At 43.2% G+C, this 11,615-nt stretch overlaps 1 protein-coding gene across 1 annotated transcript; it reads right to left on the bottom strand.

Moving 5' to 3' along the window:
• Window positions 1-1,868: 1,868 nt before the first annotated feature.
• LIF (LIF interleukin 6 family cytokine) lies at window positions 1,869-8,128 on the bottom strand. The gene is made up of 3 exons (XM_048513841.1): window positions 8,109-8,128; window positions 3,136-3,314; window positions 1,869-2,300 (listed from the first exon to the last, which is right to left on the bottom strand). The coding sequence occupies exons 1-3, from the start codon at window positions 8,125-8,127 to the stop codon at window positions 1,869-1,871; spliced, it is 630 nt and encodes a 209-aa protein (XP_048369798.1). The 5' UTR covers window position 8,128.
• Window positions 8,129-11,615: the final 3,487 nt, after the last annotated feature.

Consider the following 11,615-nt stretch of genomic DNA (forward strand, 5'->3'; position numbering starts at 1 on the left):
TATATAACCATGGTTATACATGGATACATACATGGTTTTCCTCACAACAGTCCTGTGAGATAGGCTAAGTTGGGAGCATGTGACAGTCCCAAAGTCAGCTAATGAGCTTCAGAGCTAAAGATCTGAAGTCTCCAAGGGCCTACCCACACCACTAGGCTGGTTGTCTTACTTAGCAGCTAAAAGAGCAAGGTGTACTCCCGCAAACGGAGGGAGGGATTGACAGAAGGAGTATGTTTACCATAGGTCTACCTAGTGGGGGTTGTTGTTGGGGTTTTTTTTGGCAGAAATTAGGTTTGCCAGAAGAGTTTCCTGGATCACACCTTAGTCCCTTAGCTGCTGGACCACCCTGGCTCTTGTAAATGTTAAACTGTGACCCTAAATAAATACATCTGAATGTTAATAAAGATAAGCCTGCAGAGGCTGCTTGGTCAGAGAACAGGCCACTGTCTTACCTGCCAGAATTTGGGTGCCACTAAAAGTAAACAAGAGAAAAACTGACAGATGATATCCATAGAGCAAAATCCACCAGATGTTCTAGAAACACTTGAAGAGGTGTGCTATGTCAACAGTTTGGATCAGGGATATCATTGTGGCTCTGGCACCAAAATGTCATAGGCGGATCCTGCAGACAAGAGCTATAAATCCTACTTTTAAAAAAATTGAATATGTTTTTTCACTTGCCCAACAGTCCACTTTTATCTTGCTAATTCCCCACCCTCCTAGAACAATGATACCTTTAACCTTGAAAGGTGCTGAATTTTATTGTAAAAAGCTAGAATTAAAATACTTTTAAAATAAAGTAAATCACTGGGATTCAAATAAATATTAACCCGACAGCTACCAAGTAGCTGATATAACGATAAAAACCAGGTGAGCTGGACAATAAATAAAGAATTTTCACAAGGCTGACTCCAGGTTTTACAGGACCCAGGGCATTTATAGTTCCTCCCCCAGAGCCCCTTTCTGATTACCTGTGCACACATGCACAAACCTGTATGCATGTGTACACACAATTCCTCCTGGCAGAAGGAGAAAAGCATATTTTGGTGGTCCTTTAAACCCATGAGCAGTGGCACGGGAAAAAGTAGTTTGGAAGTTATGCCCTCTGTTTCTTCCTCCAAGTGCCACTAGCACCAGATTGAAATGAATAGGCAAGCAAGCGAGCTATTACCCCGGACAACGAAATCCTTCCCCGGAATCCTACACTGGACAACAAAACAGCCATGATGGCAAAAAGCAGCGGCTGGTCTGCCACCACTTGCTTGCTTTTCTCCTTCTCAGTGGAAGCAGCAGCAACTACATTGGAACTGGGTCCTCTTTTTGGCACTTGTGCAAAAAAAAAAAAACATCCATAAGCTGTTTGCATCACCAGAGGAAAGAAAGCCTAATCCCTTCAGGGAGCCAAATCCCGCCACCACAAACACCATCCAAAGAGAGTACAGGAAGCAATGTCTGTGCCTTACTCTTACACAGCAGCAAGTCTCTGGGTTAGTGGTGGTGAGACATCCTGGTGCACCAACAAGGCCTCAGCAACTGCCTAGCAATGCCGACCCCGGATGCTGGCCCTAGATTGCAAAGAGAACCTTTGACTAGAAATTGCCTTGGAATTGCAAGATGAATTCAGCCACCCATGGAAGAGAGTTCTACCATGAAGGAGGAATCAAAACTCCAAGGAATGCTGGGAAGATATTTTGAGAGAGGCTGGAGACCTCATCTGAGGACCATATGGATGTAACCAGTGGAGCAACAGTGGCCATTTCAACACATTATCCCCTGCCTGGATGGATTTTTTCCCCATGTCTTTCCATGAATCACTTGTTGCTGATCCTTGAACGTTCTCCAAAGCAAGCAGGAGGAGCCAGGTGAACTTATACCGGCTTGTGGAGTTTCTTCAAGATGGAAGCTGCCTCTGAGATGACTCCTTTGTACCACCTTAGCACCTGGCAGCCTTGCTTCTTACTCTGGAACATATGCTTCCAACTGGAGCTGCTGCCATAAGTCACATCCACGTGGGTGACGTTGTACACAGAGCACAGCAGGCACGTGAGGTTGGAAAGGAGGCCTCGAACCGCTTCAGAGGTTTGATTGAGGTTTTGTAGCAGCTGAGTGGCATCGCTGTTGATGACCTCTTGATCTATGCTGATGTTGCCCAACGAGGTTTGGAAAAAGACGAAGATCTTGTACAGGGCTATCAGGATCTCCTTTTCGTCATTTGTTTGATTGATAGAAGGGAAAGTGGCATTAAGTGGGCAGACATGATTCAGTTTCTTCGGATTGAATGCGTGGCCTTGTTTTTCCACCTGTTCAGGAGAGACAGAGGGAAAAAACCACTTTAAGTGCTGAAACAAATGTTTTTAATATCCCCCCCCCATTTCAAATCTTGCCACTCACATTTGGAATGCAGCGTGTTGAATTTGAATTCTGGATTTACTGACTTCTAGTTCAAAAAGCGTTCTTGTTGGCATCTCTAGGGTGTTTGACTTTTAGCAGGTATGGAGTTGGATATACTACCATAAGAACATAAGAAAGAGCCTGCTGGATCAGACCAGAGTCCATCTAGTCCAGCACTCTGCTACTCGCAGTGGCCCACCAGACGCTTTAGGGAGCTCACAGTGATGTGAGGATGTGAAAGCAATGGCCTTCTGCCGCTGCTGCTCCTGAGCACCTGGTCTGCTAAGGCATTTGCAATCTCAGATCAAGGAGGATCAAGATTGGTAGCCATAGATTGACTTTTCCATAAATCTGTCCAAGCCCCTTTTAAAGCTGTCCAGGTTAGACCAGTTGTCTAGTGCTGTCGAATACTAAATGGCACATCGTCCATCAGATACTAAGTACCACTGCATGCATCATCTAGTGCAGTGAAATACTATAAATACTAATTGCAGGGCAACTATCAAATTGTTAGAGTATTCAACTTCAAAATATCCATAGAAAAATTTGAAAAGCAATCCCTCCCCCACACCACTAAATAGATTGGCCCAATTTCTTACAGCCACCTGAGTGGAATACACATGAAATTTCCAAAATGACCCAGAACTGTGCCCCAGATGTTTGACCACCTCTGGCATGAAACTTAAGGGCATGGTGTTCCAATTACATGTATGTGTGTTGGAAAATGGTTGCATGAAAACTTACGTAGAGGTTCAATAGACCTGGAGCCCGCCTGTTCAGATCTGCCACCTGGTGCCGAACCTGACTGAAGACGTGATGGTTGCATTGACTTGAATTGTTGCACATGAGATTGCCTTTCTGCATCGGCAATGGTTTCCCAGACATCAGCTTGCAGTGCAAGACCAGCAGCAATGGAATAATTCCTGTTTGGAAGAGAAAGGGTGGGGGGATGTCAGGTTTCTGCTCCATGGGAAAAACACTCTGCATCTAAACTGAATAGCCAGGTTGCAGATGAGGAGCCAATGAAGCAGGGTTCTTAATCAGCTTTCAGATCTCTTAGCCTTGGATGTTAGATGGATGTTGACTGGGAAAGGCCTGTTCTGTGCTGGCACCACAGCTATGCAGTATTCCCCACAGAGACATTGTCCTCCTCTCTTGACTTAAAAGCAGAGGTGGGATCCAGCAGGTTCTCACCAGTTCCCGAGAGTGGGTTACTAATTATTTGTGTGTGCCGAGAGGGGGTTACTAATTGGGTCTGCTTTTCCGTTAGAAATTCCATTAGGTCCAAAAATCTTAAAGTCCTGTTGTTTCCTATGTGGCTGGTTAGCGAAGGTAGAAAACAGGATAATTCTCCCTGTTGGCCTGTTTTAAAAATATGTTTTAGAAATATGGTAAAGTTGCTTGTTTAAGGAAAGTATCCTTCTTTTGATTTCTAGAAACAAAATGAAGTATTTGAAAGTATTAAGTATTTGACAGGCAGTCAATTAGAGGAGAAGTAGTTGTTTCTGTTGGCAGTAGACGATAGGACTTGCTATAATGAGTTTAAATTATGGACAGATACCAGCTGGAAATTAGGGACTTTTTTTACAGTAAGAGTTTTTTACAGTAACAGAGAAATTATTAATGCCCTGCCCCGGAATGCCCGCCCACGTCCCCGTTGTGCCCCGCCCAGCCCCATTGGCACTATGCCACTGTTTGAATCCCACCACCAAGGAAACCTGTTACTAAAATTTTTGGATCCCACCACTGCTTAAAAGTTCTATGTTAAGATGATACTACTCTGGTTTTTAATGCATGACATATCCATTTTTTTTAACCACTGTTGCTGCTATACCTCCTATAGCATCTTTTTAGGGTTGGCGGCTGTTTGATATTTGCCACCATAGTCTTTGTTTGCTTTCAAGGGTATAACCATTTTAAATAATTAAATAAAAGTCTATGCTGGCCTGGATCCAACCACACAGTCTCCTTCCACGGAAGTGGGGATTTCTTCCATCTTCTCCCCTCCCTCCAGCCTCTTGAAATTTTGTTCTTGGGGTTCAGCAAACCCTCAGGAAGTGTACAGTGGTAGTCTTGGGGAGGTGTTGATGAAAGCTTAAAAGCACTTACAGTACCATCCTAAGAATATTTTCTTGGGCGAAAGACTCACCGATTACAGCTCAATAAGATTCTAAGTAGACCTGTTTGGGATTTATTTCTTACAGAGACAAAGCTAAGCAATCAAAATACTTAATTGGGGGGGGGGATGTGAAAATGGCACAGAACAAGTCATGCGCCAATCATAATCTGCTTGTATTGGACCCAGCAAAAATACAGACATGTTTATGGAGCGTGTAGGGATGGAGACGGGAGAAGGCATGTTGATGTGATGCTGAGATCTACTGATCATCAAGAGTTGCTGAAAACCACCACTGGCACTAGGGTGGTCACTGGCCAGCTCTGGGTTTGGAAATATCTGGAGATTGGTGGGGTGGGGCAGGGTGGGCCGGGGGGAGGCAGAGCCTGATGAGGGTGGGGTTTGGGGAGAGAAGGAACTTCAGTAGGGTATACAGGCTTAGAGTTCGTCTTCCAACGCAGCCATTTTCTCCAGGGGAAACAGATCTCTGTAGCCTGGAGATCAGTTGGAATAGTGGGAGATCTCCAGCCACCATCTGGAAGTTGGCAACTATCTGGCACTCAAATAAAGACCTTCATCCACACCACTCTGACCTAAACCAACATCACCGGAAAACAAATACCTGACTTGCAAAGCTCCATGGGCTTCCAGAATGATCAAATCCTCCAGAATTCTACTCTTTATTCCCCTCCTCTTGATGGACAGATCAGAAGCAAAGCTAACTTTTCAGTCCATTTTATGTAGTGTAAAAGGCAGACAAGTGGAGAGGTAGAGCTTCAATTGGTTAGGAAATTTGAGACTCGCACATTTAATATTGCCTTTTCCGTTTTGCACAGTTACACGCCAATAGAGGGAGGTGGCTGCAAAGTGCTCTCTCAATGGCACATGCAAATTGAGTCATCCCCATGCCACAAGGAGAAGTCTGGACATGCCCGAATGTTCAGCAGCCAGTGCTGCCTGTCTATCTCTCTTCTCCCAGAGTATTACAGCCAGGTGTCTTCCCCCTCCCCTCTCCGGCCACCCACTGCCATGCTCCTGCTCTCAGTTCGGGAAGCCCTACCCAGCTACGTCATTAGAATTTCCCTTCCAGCCTGAGAGCCAGGAGGCAGCGTTCCCAGATTTCGTAATAACCTGTCAAATATGCAAAGCAGTTCCAGCTCCACGTGTCCTCCGTGCAAAGCAACGAGAAAGAAGCAAGCCAGCTGGAATGTCTCCAATTAAGCAGATGAACAGACACACTTTAGGACGAATCTGTCCCTTCCTCAGCATGGCCACTGGCTTTTCTGCGATTATTATGGGCTACATTTGCATCATCTCTTTCTCCTCTGAGGACCTTGGAAGGCATTCTTACCTCAGAACCACACTGGGAGATAGGCTAGGCTGGGAGCCGACAATAAACACAAGGCCACCCATTTAGGAAGGTGCCTTGTACTGAAGAAGAGTTTGGATTTATATCCCACCTTTCGCTCCTGTAAGGAGACTCAAAGGGGCTTACGATCTCCTTTCCCTTCCCCCACCCCTAAAACAAACACCCTGTGAAGTGGGTGGGACTGAGAGAGCTCCGTAGAGCTGTGACTAGCCCAAGGTCACCCAGCTGGCATGTGTTGGAGTGCACAAGTTAATCTGGTTCACCAGATAAAGTGGCAGAGCAGGGAATCAAACCAGGTTCTCCAGATTAGAGTGCACCTGCTCTTAACCACTACATCATGCTGGTTCTCTGAGTCAAACCATTGGTCTAGCTAGTTTGTTATTATCTGCTCTGGCTGGTAGCAGCTCTCCAGAGAACAGCCTTTCTCACCATTTGCTTTTGGAGATCCTTTAACCGGAGATGCTAAGATTGGACCTGGGATCTTCTGTGGCGCACCATGTATTCTGTCACTGAATGAATTCTCCTCCACCTGATCAGCTTTGTATCTGGCAGTAGTTTTATAGGCTAAACAGCAATTGTGTTGGCTACTATAGGTACACCAGCATCACCAGCTGTGTTCCCTGTACCAAACACAAGAGGTATGAATGACAGCCACCCCTCCTTTAGAGATCCTCCAGGAGACTTTATTGAAACAAATGTTGTTAGTCTTTAAACTATCACTGGCCTTTCATTTTACTTTGCCGTTGGGAAGCCAGAGTGGAACTCCTGTCACAGGCACGTGTGCACAGATGTTTAACACACACATGCAAAGTGTGGAGGTACTCATAATGGGGCTTCCAGCATAATGGGGCTTACACGAAAAACTCACTAATTGTGTGCCTGTTTAATTGTTGCCTCCAAAACACTCTGCGAAATGTAGTTTGGTGAAAGTGCTGAGAATTCTATTTTGGAAAGTTTTTTTTTCTTTGATCACTTTTTAAACTTATTTATTTGTTCTAATACTCAAATTACAGAGGGAGATAATGTCACCTGGTATTATCAACACCAATAAAGGTACCCTCAGTATTAACAGTGTTTGATAATAGTAACGCAAAATGTATCTAGCTAGCCCATGTTCAGAAAACAACAAAGGTTAGCTGCACCTGATCCCAATGAATTTGTATATTGTATCTTATGTATTTTGGGCAAAGTTAAACTCTAATTAAACTCTGATTAAATCTCCAAGCTGCTTCAAAAGGACAATTTACCCTGAGATCAAATGTCTATTACATTTCTGTAACAGCTAGCAAGGTGCCTCTGAGAAGCTTAAAAGAAGGGCTTTTCCTTGTTTGTTTTCTACAGCATTTGATCATTGGAGGTATACTGCCTCTATACAGGGAAGCTCCATTTAGCCATAATAATCATTTACCTAATCTATTGGAAATAATTTCAATAGAAATAATTCACTGTATTGGCATGATACAGCCTTTGAAAAATCACACTGTGATAAATTTTGTAAGTTTCTTTTAAAGTCTGCTCTGGTTATTTTCGTTAGAGTATGATAATATTCCAGCTGCGGAGTTATTTCATGATTTACATGGCTCTAGCAGAATAGCTTATATTGCTTATCTTAGTGTGAAATAAAATGGTTTAAGAAAAAAAATCTAGTGAAGAAATACTTTGTAATTCAGATAAACCTGATCACAGAAGATCGATCCATACATAAGTGATGTTATAAAAGAAGCAACCAACAAAGTAGGGGAAATAATCTAAGCAACCCAAACTGACAGAACTAGATCATTCCTTAGAAAGGACCAAACACTTGGCAAGGTTAGCGTTCATTCCTTCCTTCTGGTTTGTTCGGAGTCCTACCGGTAGAGTTTAATGCAATCTTACAGCCAGGTTGATTTAACTCCGTAGTTTTTCCGTTTCACACAACTTTTTTTTAAAAAAGCTGCGTTTGACAGGAAGGGAGAAAAAAAAAACTACTTTAACATGCTATGTTAGAGTTTGCCCAGAAACCCAAGAATAAAAGAAAGCATTCATAAGTCCCTTTTTTCCAGCTACCCAGATGTTTAGCAGAAGTATGCCAAAAATAGCATGTTCTTCTTTCAGTGCCAAATATGCAGGGATGCTGAAACAAGGAAAAGGAAGGAGGGGGTTAAAGTTCAGGCAGGTTGTGCTTGCATCTCAAGCGGGCTGTTGACAAAGTTACAAGAAGAAGAAGACCAGAGTCAGAAGAAGAGGAGTTACCTGCAGTCATGAGGTTCATGGTAAGCTGCATCTTGGGATGACTTAAGAGAGATGGTTGTTGACAGCAGCGCTCATTCAGAGAATCATGTTCATACTGGGGGATGTCACTGGTTATATACAGGTCCAGTAAGCCTGTGTTGTAAGAAAGTGGGGGGAGCCAACGTGAGGGTAAGGCAGATTTCATTCAAGTTCAGAAAGACCATGGAAACAATGAACAGTTTGAATGGTTCCAAAGATACTGGATTTTTTTTTCTTTTGCCGAGTGTTGAGGTCACATTCTGTGGTTTTGTGGTTCCTCCCTCCTCCCCCTCCCTGTGTATGGCTCATTTTGGAATGGTTTGATGCAAATGAAGTGGGCTGATAGAATAACATCATTTTAGAAAGTAGCAAATTGGAATCCTATTGAGGGGAGGGGAAGAAAGCTGCTTGCCTGCACACAGACAATGCTGCGAGTCATCGCAAGGGGGGGGGGGGGAACTACCAGGCTAGAAGTTCGACATCATCATCCCCCCCTCCCACCGTGAACACTTTCACCTAGCCAGGGTGATTCCCCTGAGACTGACACTTTCTATGCTGTGTCTGGGTGCTGGCCAGGGTGAAGGCAGAAACACCCCCACCCACCACCACCAACCTATTTTTTGTAAACTGTCCAGAGAGAAGGCCCTGATGCCTGGGAAAGAATTTTGAGTGGGTGGATGGGGAAAATGGCAAGAAAAGACATGAATTACTCTGTGTGTGTGTGTGTGTGTGTGTGTGTGTCCGAAAGTGTGCCAGAGAGAAAGAGAAAGTGAGTGCATTGCCCCCTAGTGGTTCATTTGACAAACTGGCAATTCATTCATCCAATCAATGAGACAGGTATTTACACATTTGATTTAGAGATTTGGATGTGGAAGATTTTCGAATCTGTGGGGCAAAACTATAGAGAACTTTAACACCATAGTATATGAAATGTTCACTGCTTATTTCATCCTGGAAACCACAGAAATGAGCCAAACCCCACAAATATTTTAGATTGCGGATATAATAAGTGGGTGGCAAAGCCCAGGTTTTCCTTGACTTCCTTGGGGGTGGGGCTCTTCGTTGTGGCACAAAACTTGAATTCTGAAATGGAAAATCGGTCTTTATTTGGCACAAAAATAAACATTTCAGATGAACCCGAAGGGTCATCCCATCAATTTTAATTCAAGGTGCAATGTTGCGTTACCTCTTCAGTTCTAAGGCTCCAATGCACATCTGAGTCAGATAGTTGTACTTGTGAGAAAAAACAAGAGGACAATCCAAACCTTCCCCAAATGATGGTGTTGCTTTCATTGGTACTGGAGAGAGTGAGGGTGCAGATTGAGTGTCTTGAATTCTGTTCATGCATCAGGTGGCGCTTGGGCCCTTTCCGCACATGCAGAATAATGCACTTTCAATCCACTTTCAATGCACTTTGCAGCTGGATTTTACTGTGGAATAACAAAATCCACTTGCAAACAATTTGAAAATGGGCTGAAAGTGCATTATTCTGCATGTGCGGAAGGGGCCTTAGGCTTGCACAGGGGAGGAGAGGCCTGTTTGTATATGGGTTGCCACATGGTATCTGAACAAATTGTGTATATTTGTGTGTGTGTAACATTTTCTGAGCTTTTGTAGAAACATGTAGAGTGTCTTTTAGCACATTCTTTTATGAATCCAGATTAACCATACATGTTGAAAACCATGTCTGAAATGCTACATGAAGTCCTCTTTGAGGCATGTTTTATCTATGAAGGCTTTTTCACACATGAAACTCCTCTTGTGAAGTTGTGGTCGGCAAGTTATTGATTTGTTGTGGTCGGCAAGTTATTGATATGTTGATATGATATGATTATTAAGATCTATGGGCCCCTTATACCACCGGGACCATTACCCCCTCTTGCTAAGGGACTAGGTCTAGATAGGACACCATCTTGATATATTATAACTGCTGTTTTTATTATAACTTATGGATGCTTATGATGTTTTTATGTGATTTTATGTTGTACACCGCCCAGAGCCCTTCGGGGATTGGGCGGTATATTAAATCAAACAAACAAACAAACAAACAGATAAATAAATAAATAAATAAATGTGTTGCGCCCCCCCCCCTTTTTATATTTAAAGTTTTTACAACATTTTATTTAAAAAGAAAATCACAGTACTAATCAAACAGCTTTTTCATTCAGTTTCACTCAGTTCCCATCCTTATTAAATATCCTGCCTTTGATACTATGATTTTTAGTATGGGGGGGGGGGTAATGGAGAAAAAGTGAACCCCTTCCTTCCTTTTTCTCCAGCAATAAGTTGGTTGGATTCAACTCTCCCCTTTTAAGATCTCACACCTGCATAGCCCAGTCCCTGACAGATTCCAGTCCTGGTGATGTTTAAATGTAACTGTGACAGACCCCCTCACATCTACTTATCTTCTTGAGGCAGGGAACCACTCACTACCTTGTCCTGACAGTTTTTCCCCACTTTTTCCCCTTCAGGGACTGAGGTGCTTCAGAAAATGGTAGGGTTTGATTGAAAACACTTCCCCTCAACCCTGTAACACATCAAAGAAGGTAAAGGATAACCACTGACTTTATTCCTTTCCAGACACACCCCTCACTAAAGCACTCTAAAATAAATACTTGAGACACATTAAACACTTAAACAGATTAAAGATTTATTATCAGATAGAGGAGATGGGAAAGGAGGAATAATAACTTAGAGATGGAGTTTGATGAGGCAAATAAGGCAGGAGGTAAGATAGCTAGATATACACAATGCACAAAAGGTTGGTCCACAGGTTCATAGGTTTTGTTTCTCAGCCCAGCACCTAATAAGGTTGTCCAGTTTCAGTTCAGCTTAGATGTTATAGTTTCTTAGATGCTTCACAGATTGTACAGTTCCTTTAACTTTACAGATAGTACTGGCTTTTGGCTTCTACACATACAGGGTCCTACCACTGGGTTGGTACACATGCACAGTACCCTCACACAGTCAACAGTTAGGAAAAACCCTCAAAATAAAACATAAACTCTCTCCTGAGGTAAACCAAAGCAAATCCCAATACTCCAGACCCAGTGATACATAGAAATCCCCCTCTCATTGGAAGATATTCCTATCCTGGCTTAGTATGGCCCTACACCTTGGCCCTCCAATAAACCCTCCACCAGTGTTCCTTGTCTGTGTATATATTTGCTTTCACCCAGCACTCAGGCTGATAACAGTAGCTTTTCACACATGGCTAAGGCAAGCAGCACTTAACAGCAGGAATGCTCATGACCAAAAAGCCTCACCGATTCTTCTGACAGGACGTTAACCTCCTCTCCACTCTGCATTATATAGTTACTTGGCCAATCAGAGTGTAGGAGGCCACAGCCAATCAGGTGGCTCCCCTGTTCCTAGGCCTTTCTGCCTGACTGTAAACAGTAAGTTGTTTTAGACAAAACTGCACTGTTAAAAATCATATTTCCTTGCAGTCCGTCACAGTAACAAAAATGTTTTTTTAGATAACTAGAT

Source organism: Sphaerodactylus townsendi, linkage group LG13, assembly GCF_021028975.2.
Source record: "Sphaerodactylus townsendi isolate TG3544 linkage group LG13, MPM_Stown_v2.3, whole genome shotgun sequence".
Classification (NCBI taxonomy): Eukaryota; Metazoa; Chordata; class Lepidosauria; order Squamata; family Sphaerodactylidae; genus Sphaerodactylus; species Sphaerodactylus townsendi.